At 41.2% G+C, this 18,569-nt stretch overlaps 1 protein-coding gene across 2 annotated transcripts in view; it reads right to left on the bottom strand.

Moving 5' to 3' along the window:
* ILKAP (ILK associated serine/threonine phosphatase) overlaps positions 1–18,569 on the bottom strand; it is a 116,132-nt gene that overhangs the window by 17,920 nt on the left and 79,643 nt on the right. For both annotated transcript variants that reach the window (XM_053709915.1, XM_053709914.1), the window contains exons 7-8: positions 18,132–18,253; positions 15,067–15,186 (exon numbers count right to left, since the gene is read on the bottom strand). In XM_053709915.1, coding sequence (XP_053565890.1) covers positions 15,067–15,186; positions 18,132–18,253 — 242 coding nt within the window. The remainder of the gene's footprint in view (positions 1–15,066; positions 15,187–18,131; positions 18,254–18,569) is intronic.

Here is an 18,569-nt window from a genome sequence, read left to right as displayed (position 1 = left end):
ACTTTTCCTCGTTCACTTTCCACCCATGCGACCTCAGAAATGCCAGTACTACGTCCGTATGAGACTTGGCAATTTGGAAGTTTGACGCCTGTATCAGGATGTCGTCTAAATAAGGGGCTACTGCTATGCCCCGCGGCCTTAGGACCGCCTTTGTAAAGATTCTTGGGGCTGTAGCTAATCCAAAGGGAAGAGCTACAACTGGTAATGCCTGTCTTGAAAGGCAAACCTGAGAAACCGATGATGATCTTTGTGTATCGGAATGTGAAGATAAGCATCCTTTAGATCCACTGTAGTCATATATTGACCCTCCTGGATCAGTGGTAGGATGGTACGAATAGTTTCCATCTTGAACGACGGAACTTTGAGGAATTTGTTTAAGATCTTTAGATCCAAAATCGGTCTGAAGGTTCCCTCTTTTTTGGGAACCACAAACAGATTTGAGTAAAAACCCTGTTCCTGTTCCTCCTTTGGAACTGGATGGATCACTCCCATAACTAGGAGGTCTCATACACAGTGTAAGAATGCCTCACTCTTTATCTGGTTTGCAGATAATTGTGAAAGGTGAAATCTCCCTTTTGGGGGGGAAGCTTTGAAGTCCAGAAGATATCCCTGGGATATAATTTCCAACGCCCAGGGATCCTGAACATCTCTTGCCCACGCCTGGGCGAAGAGTGAAAGTCTGCCCCCTACTAGATCCGTTACCGGATAGGGGGTCGTTCCTTCATGCTGTCTTAGAGGCAGCAGCAGGCTTTTTGACCTGCTTACCTTTTTTCCAGGTCTGGTTTGGTCTCCAGACCGTCTTGGATTGAGCAAAAGTTCCCTCTTGTTTATTATTAGAGGAAGTTGATGCCGCACCTGCCTTGAAGTTTCGAAAGACACGAAAATTAGACTGTTTGGCCCTAGATTTGGACCTGTCCTGATGAAGGGCACAACCTTTTCCTCCCGTGATATCAGCAATAATCTCCTTCAAACCAGGCCCGAATAGGGTCTGCCCCTTGAAGGGAATGTTAAGTAGCTTTGATTTTAAAGTCACGTCAGCTGACCATGATTTAAGCCATAGCGCTCTGCGCGCCTGTATAGCAAAACCAGAATTCTTAGCCGTTAGTTTATTCAAATGAACAATGGCATCAGAAATAAAATAATTGGCTAGCTTAAGTGCTCTAAGTTTGCCAAGTATGTCATCCAATGGAGTCTCTACCTGTAAAGCCTCTTCCAGAGACTCAAACCAGTACGCCGCAGCAGCAGTGACAGGGGCAATGCATGCAATGGGCTGTAGGATAAAACCTTGTTGAATAAATATTTTCTTAAGGTAACCTTCTAATTTTTTTATCCATTGGCTCTAAAAAAGCACAACTGTCCTCGACAGGGATAGTAGTACGCTTTGCTAGAGTAGAAACTGCTCCCTCCACCTTAGGGACTGTCTGCCATAAGTCCCGTGTGGTGGCATCTATTGGAAAACATTTTTCTAAAAATAGGAGGGGAAGAGAACGGCACACCTGGTCTATCCCATTCCTTATTAATAATTTCTGTAAACCTTTTAGGTATTGGAAAAACATCAGTACACACCGGCACTGCAAAGCATTTATCCAGTCTACAAAATTTCTCTGGCACTGCAATGGTATCACAGTCATTCAGAGCAGCTAAAACCTCCCTAAGTAACACACTGAGGTGTTCAAGCTTAAATTTAAATGTAGAAATATTAGAATCAGGTATCTTTCCTGAGTCATTAACATCACCCACTGACTGAAGCTCTCCTTCCTCAGCTTCTGCATATTGTGAGGCAGTATCAGACATGGTTCTTAAAGCGTCAGTATGCTCTGCATTTTGTCTCACCCCAGAGCTATCTCGCTAACCTCTAAGTTCAGGTAGTCTGGCTAATACCGCTGACAGTGTATTATCCATGACTGCCGCCATGTCTTGTAAAGTAAACGCTATGGGCGCCCTAGATGTACTTGGCGCCATTTGAGCGTGAGACCCTTGGGCGGGAGTCAAAGGGTCTGACACGTGGGGAGAGTTAGTCGGCATAACTTTCCCCTCATCAGATTCCTCTGGTGATAATTTTTTTAAAAACAGAATATGATCTTTATTGCATAAAATGAAATCAGTACATTTGCTACACATTCTAAGAGGGGGTTCCACCATGGCTTTTAAACATAATGAACAAGGAGTTTCTTCTATGTCAGACATGTTTATACAGACTAGCAATGAGACTAGCAAGCTTGGAAAACTTTTTAAATCAAGTTAACAAGCAAATATAAAAAACGGTACTGTGCCTTTAAGAGAAACAAATTTTGTCAGAATTTGAAAAACAGTGAAAAAATGCAGTAAATCAAACGAAATTTTTACAGTGTATGTAATAGGCTGAGCAGAGCATTGCATCCACTTGCAAATGGATGATTAACCCCTTAGTTCAAAAAACGGATCAAAAAAACGAAATAGACTTTTTTTTTTTGTTTGTTTTTTTAACAGTCACAACCAACTGCCACAGCAAGCTGTGGTCCTACCTTCCCCAATAAACGACTTTGGAAAGCCTTTGAGCCCTTTAGAGATGTCCTATAGCATACAGGGGACTCCTGAGGGAAGCTGGATGTCACAGTTTGTAATTTTAACTGCGCAAAAAAGCGCAAAAATAGGCCCCTCCCACTCATACTACAACAGTGGAAAGCCTCAGGAAACTGTTTCTAGGCAAAATTTAAGCCAGCCATGTGGAAAAAACTAGGCCCCAATAAAGTTTTATCACCAATGCATATATAAAAACGATTAAACATGCCAGCAAACGTTTATATTGCAATATCATAAGGGTATTACCCCTGGGAGTAAGCATGATACCAGTCGTTATTAAATCACTGTATTCAGGCTTAACTTACATTAATCCGGTATCAGCAGCATTTTCTAGTGTTTTCCATCTCTAGAAAAAATTGTAACTGCACATACCTGATAGCAGAATAAACTGCACGCCATTCTCTCGCTGAAGTTACCTCATCTGTGTAATCCCCTCAGACACATGTGAGAATAGCAATGGATCTTAGTTACAACCTGCTAAGATCATAGAAACCTCAGGCAGATTCTTCTTCTATTTGCTGCCTGAGATAAAATAGCACAACTCCGGTACTATTTAAAAATAACAAACTTTTGATTGAAGAAAATAAACTAAATATATTTAACCACTCTCTCCTACAACATCCTAGCTTGTTGAGAGTTGCAAGAGAATGACTGGCTATGACAGTTAGGGGAGGAGCTATATTACAGCTCTGCTGTGGGTGTCCTCTTGCAACTTCCTGTTGGGAATGAGAATATCCCACAAGTAATGGATGATCCGTGGACTGGATACACCTTACAAGAGAAAAGCCTCAGCCGAGGTAAAAGTATCAAATTTGTAAAATTTTGAAAATGTTATGTAGAGAAGACCAATTTGCAGCCTTGCAAATTTGTTCCACAGAAGCTTCATTTTTGAAAGCCCAAGAAGAGGAAACAGCTCTTGTGGAATGAGCCGTAATTCTCTCAGGAGGCTGCTGTCCAGCAGTCTCATAAGCCAAACGAATTATACTTTGTAACCAAAAAGAAAGAGTAGTTGCAGTAGCTTTCTGACCTTTACGTTTCCCAGAGAAACAGACAAAAAGGGCAGAGGACTGGCGAAAATCCTTAGTCGCCTGTAAGTAGAATTTAAGAGCACTTACAACATCCAAATTGTGTAACAAACATTCTTTGGAATAAGAAGGATTAAGACACAGAGGGAACAACAATTTCCTTATTGATATTTCTATTAGAAACAACCTTAGGAAGGAAAACTAACTTAGTACGAAGAACCGCCTTATCGGCATGAAAAATAAGATCAGGGTAATAACACTGCAGAGCTGAGAGTTCCGAGATTCTTCAAGCAGAAGCGATAGCAACAAGAAACAAAACCTTCCAAGATAACAACTTAAAGGGACACTGAACCCAAGTTTTTTCTTGGAAATGTAAGCAACTTTCTAATTTACTCCTATTATCAATTGTTCTGATAGAGAATACAGAGAATAAAGAACGGCCTGTGGATCTCTTGACCTTGAACCGTACCTTGGAAGCTTGGTGTTCTGACAGGACGCCATCAGATCTAAGTCCGGCACCCCTCATTTGAGGACTAAGCTGGAAAACACCTCCAGATAGAGTTCCCACTCCCCAGGATGAAAAGTCTGTCTGCTCAGAAAATCCGCTTCCCAGTTGTCTACTCCTGGAATGTGGATGGCAATTGTGGGTCTCAGCCCACTGAAGAATCTGAATAACCTCCTTCATGGCTAAGGAACTCCGAGTTCCTCCCTGGTGATTGATGTAAGCTACAGAGGTTATGTTGTCTGACTGGAACCTAATAAACTGGACTGAGGACAACCGAGGCCAAGCCAATAGAGCATTGTAAATCGCTCTCAACTCCAAGATGTTGATGGGAAGAGCAGATTCCTCCCGAGTCCAAAGGCCCTGAGCTTTTAACGAGTTCCAGACTGCTACTCAGCAGGCTAGCGTCCGTGGTCACGATCACCCAGGAAGGTCTTCGAAAGCATGTGCCCTGGGAGAGAATCCCTTGATGACTGATCTAACTCTATTCTCCGAGATAAATCTGCATGGTCGCCATTCCGTTGTCTGAGCATGCACAACTGGAGAGCTCTCAAATGGAATCAAGAAAAAGGAATGATGTCCATGGAAGCCACCATCAGACCGATTACTTCCATACATTGAGCCACTGAAGGATGAGCAGAAGCCTGAAGAGAGAGGCAAGAGGAAATGATTTTGTTTTTCCTGACCTCTGTCAGAAAAATCTTCATCCATAGAGAATCTATTATGGTCCCTAAGAACACTACTCTTGTAGCAGGGGAAAGGGAGCTTTTTTCCAGTCACATTCTAACCGTGGGAACGAAGAAAAGACAACAATATCTTGGTGTGAGATTTTGCTAGTAAAAAAGATGGCGCCTGAACCAATATGTCGTCCAGGTAGGGTGCCACAGCAATTCCACGAGAATGGATCACTGCCAAAAGAGCCCCCAGAACCCTTGAAAAAATTCTGGGAGCTGTGGCTAGACCAAATGGAAGAGCCACGAACTGGAAATGTTTGTCAAGAAAGGCAAATCTCAGGAATCTGTGATGGTCCTTGTGAATAGGAACATGAAGATACGCATCCTTTAGGCCTATGGTTGTCATGAACTAACCCTCTTGCACGTAAGGAAGAATGGAAGTTTCAGAAACTTGTTAAGACACTTCAAGTCTAGAATGGCATGGAAAGTTCCCTCTTTTTTGGGAACCACAAATAGGTTGGAGTAGAACCTGAGACCCTGTTCCTGCACTGGAACTATCACTCCCAGGGAGGAAAGATGTTGTATACATTTCAAGAACGCTTCTCTCTTTATCTGGTCTGCAGATAATCTTGAGAGAAGGAATCTGCCTCTGGGAGGAAGTCTTGAATTCCAATTTGTAACCCTGGGATACTATGTCCACAGTCCAGGTATCTGGGACATCTCGTAACCAGGCTTGAGAGAACTGAGAAAGTCTGCTCCCCACATAATCCGATCCAGGATCGGGGGCAAACCCTTCATGCTGATTTGGAATCAACTGCAGGTTTCTATGATCGTTTTCCCTTGTTCCAAGAAGACTTGGATTATTCCTGCTTGGAAGAAGGAGAAGGCTTTCCTCTGAAGTTATGAAAGGAACGAAAATTACTCTGACATCCTCAAGGCCTATTCTTCTTATCTTGAGGTAGAAAAGACCCTTTTCCACCTGTAATAGAGATAATTTTTGCCAAACCGGGTCCAAACAAGGTTTTGCCCTTGTAAGGATTCGCCAGAAGCTTGACTTTAGAGGAAATGTCCGCAGACCAGAATTTCAAACATAACGCCCTGCGGGCTAGGACAGTGAAGCTAGAAGTTTTAGCTCCTAGTCTAACAAACGCTAAAATGGCATCTGCAATAAAGGAATAGGCCAACTTAAGAGCTTTAATTCTATCTTGAATTTCATCCAAGGAAGTCTCTACTTTGAAGAGAATCAGACAAGGCGTTGAACCAATAAGATGCCACACTAGTCACGGTGGCAATACACACCGCAGGTTGCCAGTGTAGACCTTGATGAACATAAGTCTTTTTCAAATAAGCCTCCAGCTTCTTGTACATCGGATCCTTAAAAGAGCAGCTATCCTCAATAGGAATAGTGGTTCTCTTAGCCAGAGTGGAAATGGCACCTTCAACTTTGGGTACAGTATACCAGGGGTCTTTAATGGAGTCCTTGACAGGAAACATTTTCTTAAAAATGGGAGATGAGGAAAAAAGACATCCCTGGTTTCTTCCATTCCTGTGAGATAATCTCTCTAGCACAGGAAAAACCTCTGAAGTGGAAGGTTCATCAAATAAACTATTAAGTTTACTAGATACGACAGGGGTATCGGAGTAATCTAAAGTAGCTAAAAACATAATTTATGCTTACCTGATAAATTTATTTCTCTTGTAGTGTATCCAGTCCACGGATCATCCATTACTTATGGGATATTCTCCTTCCCAACAGGAAGTTGCAAGAGGATCACCCCAGCAGAGCTGCTATATAGCTCCTCCCCTAACTGCCATATCCAGTCATTCGACCGAAACAAACAGAGAAAGGAGAAACCATAGGGTGCAGTGGTGACTGTAGTTGAATAAAATTTTAGACCTGCCTTAAAATGACAGGGCGGGCCGTGGACTGGATACACTACAAGAGAAATAAATTTATCAGGTAAGCATAAATTATGTTTTCTCTTGTTAAGTGTATCCAGTCCACGGATCATCCATTACTTATGGGATACCAATACCAAAGCTAAAGTACACGGATGATGGGAGGGACAAGGCAGGGATTAAGCGGAAGGAACTACTGCCTGAAGAACCTTTCTCCCAAAAACAGCCTCCGAAGAAGCAAAAGTATCAAATTTGTAAAATTTTGAAAAAGTGTGAAGCGAAGACCAAGTCGCGGCCTTGCAAATCTGTTCAACAGAGGCCTCATTTTTAAAGGCCCAGGAGGAAGCCACAGCTCTAGTAGAATGAGCTGTAATTCTTTCAGGGGGCTGCTGTCCAGCAGTCTCATAGGCTAGGCGTATAAAACTCCGAAGCCAAAAGGAAAGAGAGGTTGCCGAAGCTTTTTAACCTCTCCTCTGTCCAGAATAAATGACAAACAGGAAAGATGTTTGACGAAAATCTTTAGTAGCTTGTAAGTAAAACTTCAAGGCACGGACTACGTCCAGATTATGTAAAAGACGTTCCTTCTTTGAAGAAGGATTAGGACACAATGATGGAACAACAATCTCTTGTTTGATATTCTTGTTAGAAACCACCTTAGGTAAAAACCCAGGTCTGGTACGCAGAACTACCTTATCTGCATAAAAATTCAGATAAGGAGAATCACATTGTAAGGCAGATAGCTCAGAGACTCTCCGAGCCGAGGAAATAGCCATCAAAACAGAACTTTCCAAGATAAAAGCTTAATATCAATGGAATGAAGGGGTTCAAACGGAACTCCTTGAAGAACTTTAAGAACCAAGTTTAAGCTCCATGGGGGAGCAACAGATTTAAACACAGGCTTAATTCTAACCAAAGCCTGACAAAATGCCTGGACGTCTGGAACTTCTGCCAGACGCTTGTGCAAAAGAATAGACAGAGCAGAAATCTGTCCCTTTAAAGAACTAGCTGATAATCTTTTGTCCAACCCTCTTGGAGAAAAGATAATATCCTAGGAATCCTAACCTTACTCCATGAGTAATTCTTGGATTCACACCAGTAAAGATATGTACGCCATATCTTGTGATAGATTATCCTGGTAACGGGCTTTCGTGCCTGTATTAAGGTATCAGTGACTGACTCGGAGAAGCCACGCTTTGATAGAATCAAGCGTTCAATCTCCATGCAGTCAGTCTCAGAGAAATTAGATTTGGATGATTGAAAGGACCTTGTATTATAAGGTCCTGTCTTAGAGGCAGAGTCCATGGTGGAAAGGATGACATGTCCACTAGGTCTGCATACCAGGTCCTGTGTGGCCACGCAGGCGCTATTAGAATCACAGATGCTCTCTCCTGTTTGATTTTGTCAATCAGTCGAGGGAGCAGAGGAAACGGTGGAAACACATAAGCCAGGTTGAAGAACCAAGGCGCTGCTAGAGCATCTATCAGCGTCGCTTCTGGGTCCCTGGACCTGGATCCGTAACAAGGAAGCTTGGCGTTCTGGCGAGACGCCATGAGATCCGACTCTGATTTGCCCCAACAATGAATCAACTGAGCAAACACCTCCGGATGGAGTTCCCACTCCCCCGGGTGAAAAGTCTGGCGACTTAGAAAATCCGCCTCCCAGTTCTATCATCACTAGGGAACTCCTGGTTCCCCCTTGATGGTTGATGTAAGCCACAGTCGTGATATTGTCCGACTGAAATCTGATGAACCTCAGTGTTGCTGAGGCCAAGCCAGAAGAGCATTGAATATTGCTCTTAACTCCAGAATATTTATCGGAAGGAGTTTCTCCTCCTGAGTCCACGATCCCTGTGCCTTCAGGGAGTTCCAGACTGCACCCCAACCTAGAAGGCTGGCATCTTCCAATCTGACCTGCGAAAGGTCATACCCTTGGACAGGTGGACCCGAGACAACCACCAGAGAAGAGAATCTCTGGTCTCTAGATCCAGATTTAGCAGAGGGGACAAATCTGTGTAATCCCCATTCCACTGACTTAGCATGCATAATTGCAGCGGTCTGAGATGTAGGCGCGCAAATGGCACTATGTCCATTGCCGCTACCATTAAGCCGATCACCTCCATACACTGAGCCACCAAAGGGCACGGAATGGAATGAAGAATACGGCAAGCATTTAGAAGCTTTGATAACCTGGACACCGTCAGGTAAATTTTCATCTCTACAGAATCTATAAGAGTCCCTAAGAAGAAGACTCTTGTGAGTGGGGATAGAGAACTCTTTTCCTCGTTCACTTTCCACCCGTGCGATCTCAGAAATGTCAGAACTATCTCTGTATGAGACTTGGCAATTTGAAGGCTTGCCGCCTGTATCAGGATGTCGTCTAGATACGGAGCCACCGCTATGCCTCGCGGTCTTAGAGCCACCAGAAGTGAGCCCAGAACCTTCGTAAAGATTCTCGGGGCTATAGCCAACCCGAAGGGAAGAGCTACAAATTGGTAATGCCTGTCTAGAAAGGCAAACCTTAGGAACCGATGATGATCTTTGTGAATCGGTATGTGAAGGTAGGCATCCTTTAAGTCCACTGTGGTCATGTACTGACCCCCTTGGATCATGGGTAGGATGGTCCGAATAGTTTCCATTTTGAAAGCTGGAACTCTGAGGAATTTGTTTAAGATCTTTAGATCCAAAATTGGTCTGAAGGTTCCCTCTTTTTTGGGAACCACAAACAGATTTGAATAAAAACCCTGTCCTTGTTCCGTCCGCGGAACTGGATGGATCACTCCCATTACTAGGAGGTCTTGCACACAGCGTAGGAATGCCTCTTTTATCTGATTTGCAGATAACCATGAAAGATGAAATCTCCCTTGTGGAGGGAAAGCTTTGAAGTCCAGAAGATATCCCTGAGATATGATCTCCAACGCCCAGGGATCCTGAACATCTCTTGCCCACGCCTGGGCGCAGAGAAAAAGTCTGCCCCCTACTAGATCCGTCACCGGATAGGGGGCCGTTCCTTCATGCTGTCTTAGAGGCAGCAGCAGGCTTTCTGGCCTGCTTGCCTTTGTTCCAGGACTGGTTAGGTTTCCAGGCCTGCTTAGATTGAGCAAAAGTTCCTCTTGTCTTGAAGCAGAGGAAGTTGATGCTGCACCTGCCTTGGAATTTCGAAAGGCACGAAAATTAGACTGTTTGGCCTTTGATTTGGCCCTGTCCTGCGGAAGGGTATGACCCTTACCTCCAGTAATGTCAGCAATAATTTCTTTCAACCAGGCCCGAATAAGGTCTGCCCCTTGAAAGGAATGTTGAGTTATTTAGACTTTGAAGTCACATCAGCTGACCAGGATTTGAGCCGTAGCGCCTTACGCGCCTGGATGGCGAATCCTGAATTCTTAGCTGTTAGTTTAGTCAAATGAACAATGGCATCAGAAACAAATGAGTTAGCTAGCTTAAGAGTTCTAAGCTTGTCAACAATTTCAGTCAACGGAGCTGCATGGATGGCCTCTTCCAGGGCCTCAAACCAGAATGCCGCCGCAGCAGTGACAGGCGCAATGCATGCAAGGGGCTGTAAAATAAAACCTTGTTGAATAAACATTTTCTTAAGGTAACCCTCCAATTTTTTATCCATTGGATCTGAAAAAGCACAACTGTCCTCAACCAGTATAGTGGAACGCTTTGCTAAAGTAGAAACTGCTCCCTCCACCTTAGGGACAGTCTAGCATCTATTGGAAACATTTTTCTAAATATAGGAGGTGGGGAAAAGGACACACCGGGCCTATCCCATTCCTTACTAATAATTTCTGTAAGCCTTTTAGGTATTGGAAAAACATCAGTACTCACCGGCACTACATAGTATTTATCCAGCCTACACAATTTCTCTGGCACTGCAATTGTGTCACAGTCATTCAGAGCAGCTAATACCTACCCAAACAATACACGGAGGTTCTCAAGCTTAAATTTAGAATTAGAAATCTCTGAATCAGGTCTCCCCGAATCAGAGACGTCACCCACAGACTGAAGCTCTCCGTCCTCAGGTTCTGCATATTGTGACGCAGTATCAGACATGGCTCTACAGCATCTACGCGCTCTGTATCTCGTCTAACCCCAGAGCTATTGCGCTTGCCTCTCAATTCAGGCAATCTGGATAATACCTCTGACAGGGTATTATTCATGATTGCAGCCATGTCCTGCAAAGTGATCGCTATGGGCGTCCCTGATGTACTTGGCGCCATATTAGCGTGTGTCCCCTGAGCGGGAGGCGAAGGGTCTGACACGTGGGGAGAGTTAGTCGGCATAACTTCCCCCTCGACAGACCCCTCTGGTGACAATTCTTTTATAGATAAAGACTGATCTTTACTGTTTAAGGTGAAATCAATACATTTAGTACCCATTCTCCTATGGGGCTCCACCATGGCTTTTAAACATAATGAACAAGTATCCTCTGTTTCAGACATGTTTGTACAGACTAGCAATGAGACTAGCAAGCTTGGAAAAACACTGTAAAGCAAGTTAACAAGCAATATAAAAAACGTTACTGTGCCTTTAAGAGAAACACATTTTGACAAAATTTGAAATAACAGTGAAAAAAGGCAGTTACACTAACAACATTTTTACAGTGTATGTAACAAGTCAGCAGAGCATTGCACCCACTTGCAAATGGATGATTAACCCCTTAATGCAATAAACAGATCAAAAAAACGACAGACGTTTTTTAACAGACAACAAAACTGCCACAGCTGAGCTGTGGATTACCTTCCCTATAAACGATTTTGGAAGTCTTTTTAGCCTTTTAGAGATGTCCTGTAGTATTCATGGGACTGCTGAGGGAATCTGGATGATTCATTTTTTAATTTTAACTGCGCAAAAAGCGCTAAAATAGGCCCCTCCCACTCATTATTACAACAGTGGGAAGCCTCAGTTAACTGTTTCTATGCAGAAAATAAGTCAGCCATGTGGAAAAAATTATGCCCCAATAAGTTTTATCACAAATGTACCTCAAAAAACGATTAAACATGCCAGCAAACGTTTTAAACATCCTTTTTTAAAGAGTATGTATCTCTATTGATAAGCCTGATACCAGTCGCTTCTACTGCATTTAAGGCTTTACTACATTACTTCAGTATTAGCAGCATTTTCTTAGTCAAATTCCATTCCTTAGAAAATTATTTTACTGCACATACATTAATAAGCCTGATACCAGTCACTTTTGCTGCATTTAAGGCTTTACTTACATTACTTCGGTATCAGCAGTATTTTCTTAGTCAATTCCATTCCTTAGAAAAATATTTTACTGCACATACCTTAGTTGCAGGAGACCCCGCACGCCATTCCCTTTCTGAAGTTACCCCACTCCTCAGAATGTGTGAGAACAGCCAGTGGATCTTAGTTACTTCTGCTAAGATCATAGAAAACGCAGGCAGATTCTTCTTCCAAATACTGCCTGAGAAAAAACAGCACACTCCGGTGCCATTTAAAAATAACAAACTTTTGATTGAAGAATTAATTAAGTATAAAACACCACACTCCTCTCACGACCTCCATCTATGTTGAGGGTTGCAAGAGAATGACTGGGTATGGCAGTTAGGGGAGGAGCTATATAGCAGCTCTGCTGGGGTGATCCTCTTGCAACTTCCTGTTGGGAAGGAGAATATCCCATAAGTAATGGATGATCCGTGGACTGGATACACTTAACAAGAGAAACCTCCTTTAACAATACACAAAGGTGTTCAAGCTTAAATCTGAAGGATACCACCTCAGTCTCAGAAGAAGGAATTATACTGTCCGAATCTGAGATTTCACCCTCAGAAAGTCCAGATGTATCTTCTTCATCAGACTTATGAGAAAGGGCAACTTGGGAAGCAGAACTGAGGACAGGCACCTTACTTTCTGAATTTCTAGATTTTTCTGTAATCTGGGAATGGCAGCTAATGCCGCAGATACAGCTGAAGATACATGGGCAGCAATTTCTGCTTTTAAATAAACTCCACTAGGAGATAGAGGAACCGCAAGGCACTGCATGTGACGCCATTGAGGCTTGAGACATAGCAGGAGAAAGCTGAGGTATTATTTTAAAACATCATCCTGAGAGACATTAGGCTCAAAAATGTTACCTTTATTTTGCAAGGTTTTCTTGACACATGAAGAACAAAATTGCATAGGAGCTGCAATTTGTGCATCTAAACATAATAAGCATGAATTCATTAGAGAAGGCTCTTGCTCCATATCAGACATGTTGTGAAACAGTAAATAAACTAGTACAGATAAGTTTCAAGAATTTTTATATTTAATTAAAATAAGCCAAGCAAAAAAATTCACTTTTAACCCAAATTAGGATCGATCCCCAGCTAACATTATGTGGGAAAAGTTAAGAAAAAACATTTAATAAACATCAAATAAACTTCTAAAATACCCCTCAGGCAACCCCACACCTTAATTACTGAGGTGCCTTACCGCTACCAATTAAGACTGGATCACCCAGAAATGGAGAAAAACAAATTTTTCCTCAGAAACGTTATGAAGTAAAGCCGGTCATGTGACCGCAACTGCTGAACTAAAATTGCTGCTGCAACACAGAGAGGCACTAAAAATAGCTTCCTGGTACACTGAGTACCAGAAATAACCGGTTTTGCAAACCTGACAGTTTAAAATATTGCATCGTTTTATTTTAAAGCAATGGGGAAATGAATAAGCTGCTGAAATAGAAAATGCAGCCTTACTTTCAGTTTAAACTTGTATTGTTTTATCAAGTAAATATGTGTCAGAAAATAAAGCCTAATAAAAACATTTTACCCTTTCTTTTTAAAAGAGATTAAATGTTAGTCTCGCAAATTCTACAGTGCCTGCTTCATGCCACAGTGTAACGCATACAACAGGATTATCTATGTCCCAATAAAAAAAGCAGTGTCTTAATTTGTTAAGTGCATGGTCTCCCTAACTGGAAGAAACAGCACTTACCTGCTCCGCTGTCCGGCATGTAGACAGTTACAAGGTATGAGAAGACACAGTTCCTCACAGAGACCTTTGAAAAAGAAAGAACAGAGTAGCCAACTCTGGCTTTCTAAACTAGGGCAGCAATTGTTAGGAAAACTCAGTAAGTACCTCTTTACAAGTTACTAACTGCTTTAAAGCCACCACTACCCGACTGCAAGGAATGACGTGGACTAAGGCTATACCACAAAACTTGCTTGTAGATGAAATCAAAATTTTTCTTCAGACACCTAAACTTCACCTCCTCCATGCACCGAAGGCAAAGAGAATGACTGGGGGTTGTAGGTAAGGGAGTGATACTTAGCAGTTTAACTGTGGTGCTCTTTGACGACTCCTGCTGGCCAGGAGTGATATTCCCAACAGTAATTACTTAAGCCGTGGACTCACCGTATCTTAGGAAAGAAATTTGGGGTTTTAACTACAGTTTGTGACAGATCATGGTGTGAATATGGTTTATGTTTGTGACTGATAAGGCACAATGATCAGCAGATTAGAAAAATAATAGATTTTGGAAAATTTGCCAAAATTCCATCATTTAATGGGACAAAGTCAAAATTCAACTTTCATGATTAAGACACAGCATGCAGTTTTAAACAACTTTTCAATTTACTTTTATCATGAAATTTGCTTTGTTCTGCTGACATTCTTTGTTGAAAAGAATACCTTATCAGACTCAGGAGCAACAATACATTACTGGGAACTAGCTGGTTATTGGTAGCTGCACATATATTGCTCTTGCCATTGGCTCAACTGATTTACTCATCTACCGCCTAGTGTTGCTTTGCTGCTCCTGAACATACCTAGGTTTACTCTTCAATAAAGGATATCAAGATAATGGAACAAATTTGATATTAAAATTGGAAAGTTGTTTAAAACTGCATGCTCCATCTGAATCATGAGAGATTAATTTTGTGGAACAGAAGTACTGAAACAAGGACTTCCTGCGAGCTGTCAGTTACATTATTATTACTTGTCTGTTGTCATAAGCAACTGTATTTGTTAGCAGTTTCACATTTAAACCCTTGAGAAAACGATGGCAGAACAAATATAAGCAAAGCGGAAAATGTTCCAAAGTATCTTCTGAACACATAAAAATATCTCCAATAATAAGCCTGTTTTATTAATGTGCCTTATTCTAATGTATGATCCAGCGTAGCAGTGTTATTACATTGTATATGCTCCATAAGTGCTCCAGCAATATGGTCCTTCTCATTTAAGATGATTTTATTAAAGCACAGGTGTCATTTGGATCATACGGGGTTAAAGCACTTCATGCGTTATTGGATATAAATGACGTACACAAGATTGTGCCAAGTTACACATAATACACAGAAATACTTGCATAATACTATAAGTTCATTTTGCCATGATTCCAAGAACTGGTCTTCAGAGCTGTGTCACTGAACATTTAAGCTACTCAGCCTTTTTACCTGTCACTGTGGGTGAGGGGACATCTCTTCACATCTGGAGTGCTTATCACACCACAGCGCTTGAACTGCCCATCTCCTATAGATCGGGAGACTTCCAGCAAACCCAGCACTCGGCCATCTCTGCAGAAAACACACATGGTATAAAAGATCTTGCCAAGACAAAACTAATTTATTTGTTTGTTTTTTTACTTAAAGGGACATAAAAGTATGAAAAGAAAATGTTACAGCATTTTATTATTGCACTACTGCAATGCAGTTTAATACATACTGTAGCTAAAGTCAGCTCCTGAGCAGCAATGCACTATTGGGACATAGCTGAAGACATCTGGTGAGCCAATGATAAAAGGTGTAAAAGAGTAGCCACCAATATACAGCTAGATCCCTGTAGTGCCTTGCTGCTCCTGGCCCTAGGTGTGCTTTTTAACAAAGGATACCAAGTAAATAGGTGTAATTGGAAAATTATTTTAAAATTGTATGCTCTATCTGAACCATGACAGTTTAAATGGCAATGATAGTAAAATAAAATGACACTCTCTAATCCGCTATTTCTACTGTGCTGAACCCATTTGCGGGGGTTAAGCAATACAGTAGTCTAGGGTTGATAGTCATTAAAATTACATGCTTTAATGGATTAGAGTATGTAATTTGTTTTTTACTATTATGGCCCTTTAATTGTAACTTTAAGGGCATGATGAGTAAACAACAAAGCACAATAGCACACCTATGCAGAGCTATGGACGTTTTCTGGATCACACTAAAAGCTACATTACAGGCCGCCCTTGTAATTGTATATAGGATCCTGCAGCCCTCTCCTTGGCAGGCAAGGTGTTAAGCACTGTCATCAGATTTAGCTTCCTTCTTTACCTTCTGTTTGCAGATAATACAAAAATTTGTAACAGAGAGGATGTTCCGGGGGGGGGGGGGGGGGGATTGTAAGGTTCTTATGCCACTTTATAGATCATTAGTTAGGGCGTCATCTTGAGTATTGTGTGCAGTTCAGGAGGCCATATCTTCAGAAGGATATTAACAAACTTGAATCTGTGCAAAGGAGGGCTACCAAACCAACTTAAAATCTCAAATTGAAACCAGAAAAGAACACATTTGTGTGATAGTTGGATACACTTTTGCAATATGTACAGCTATATGAACCAATAAACTAAACAAATGTCTAGCAACAAAAATAACGAGATTCATCTGTTATATGTACTAAATCAGAAAGTGTCTTTCTAAGCATTTTTCTTATAAAACCACAATAATGAAAAATTAAATTTCAAGGGAACGAGTCAGCTACTAAGTAACAAAGATGAATAAGATTTAAAAACATACAATCAAGTCTGGCTGAGGGTGAACTGAGAGTCATGAAGCAGAATTTAAACTTAGATCAACAGTGTAATGTAAAAGTGAAATGCTTTAAACTGCTGCAGCGAGGAGCATAGAATTGTTTGCATTATCAGCCCATGCTTACTATTGGGTATATGCTAATCCCTTTTATGCAAAATTCGCCATCTATGAGGATTTCTGTAAATAAATTACTTGGCAAGTTATTCTAAAGCATTAGAATATACCCATATATTCTTAACCGCAAAACAAATGGGTTACGCACATAGCTAAAGTCACACACAGGAGCCACAACAAATTTTAGCTCTTGGCAGGACGCAGTGAGTGATCAGCAGCTATAGGCATGTGCAGCTCCTAGCTGGCGCCAACACATTAAAGCTTTTTATTTTTGCAATGGAAAGCTCTTTGATATGGAAAGTAAAGTACTGCCAAATCAATAGCATAGTTGCGTTAGGGAGAGGGAAGAATCCATAAAGGTTTTGTTAATTAGCACTGGGGCACATTACAAAAAAGATAATGAAAATAATAGTCTTACAATAACTGACAACATTATATACAGTAATACTTTTTATACATGAAGCAGTTTCTCTTGTAGCTTTTAAACGCATGCAAAATATGAAACACATCTGTATACAAACACACAAGGACAAGTTTTTTGCAATGGAGCAGTCGGAACTGTTATGGCTATTAAAAAGAAATATCAGTGTTTGGTCAAAGGCAAAATCCAGACAGTACATTGTGTTTATACAGATATTTCAGACCTGGGCAGAACACTACATGGAATGTGGCTCCTGCTGATAACTGGCTGGCACTTCACAGAATTTGCTGATTCTGCAAAAAACGGTACACACCCAGGGCTAGGGGCTCCTCCACACCCAAAAGGGAGGAAAACGGGGAAAGATCAAAATGAACAAGTCAAATGAGTGTAGTGCAAGACAAATGCAAGTGAACTGGTCACATTTCCATGTTAGGCTCCCATGCCACCCAGTAAAAATAAATAAATGTAGCAAGACATTCCCCCTGATGGTTAAACAGTAGTGAAATAGGACTGCACTTTTGTGCTTTGTCTGTGTAATGTACCGGTACTTGTGCTGAACCTACACAACACACCATCCACAAAATCTTGTAATAGTCTTGTGCTGATCCACAGCTACTATAAGCCCAATACGGCAATGCACAATATACGTCTGCAAAGCAGGTTTCTTTTGGGGGCCTATTATTCTTCTAGTTCTTGGGATAAAAAAGAAATCAAACAATATTGTAGTTGCAGGAACATGAAACACAACATTTTTCTTTCATTATTTACACAGAACATGTGATTTTAAACAACTTTCCAATTTGCTTCTATTATCTAATTTGCTTCATTCTCTTGGTATCTTTAGTTGAAAAGCATATCTAGGAAGGCTCAGAAGCAGCAATGCATTACTGGGAGCTAGCTGCAGATTGGTGGCTGCACATAAATGCCTCTTTTTATAGGTTCACCAGATGTCTTCAGATAGCTCCCAGTAGTGCATTGTTGCTACTTCAAAAAAGGATACCAAGAGAATAAAGCAAATTGGATAAAAGAAGTAAATTGGAAAGCTGTGTAAAACCACATGCTCTATTTGAATCATGAAAAATAATAATAAGAAAAATGATGGTTTTCATGCGCCTTTAATGGTAGATCATTTGGCAAGGATTACTTGCAGAATATCAGCAATCCAGTTAAAGATGTATGAATCCCTCACCTTACGTTGCCCCCGGCTCTCTGGATTCTCATACGCTCTTCGTACTGAGTAGGGTTATGTTCTCTGCTCAAGCTCAACACAGTAGGTTTGTGGGTTTCTTCATTAATTCGACAGAGCAAAGCCTGACCAAATAAAAAGTTGCCAAGATTTAGATCTGTATAAAAGCTATAGTTTGTTAATATGGAGGGGTCTTCATCATTATTTGCATGACAATAATAAGTTAGAGACAGATTGTAGAATTGTGGACAATTCTTATTTGTAGAAATTGAAAAGTGCTCTCTTATATTGCTATTACTGCGGTAAGATTTTTGTTTTTAGAATTAAACCCCGCCCCCACAATATTACACCCACTTCCAGGATACCACAATTCACAAAGGAGTTGTTATACTGCTTTACATACAGCGTATCTAGAGTTAATTTAAAAGATATGCACTTATG

This window comes from Bombina bombina, chromosome 4, assembly GCF_027579735.1.
Source record: "Bombina bombina isolate aBomBom1 chromosome 4, aBomBom1.pri, whole genome shotgun sequence".
Taxonomy (NCBI): Eukaryota; Metazoa; Chordata; class Amphibia; order Anura; family Bombinatoridae; genus Bombina; species Bombina bombina.
The sequence above is the reverse complement of the archived record's forward strand: the minus strand, read 5'-3'. Positions and strand labels throughout refer to the sequence as shown.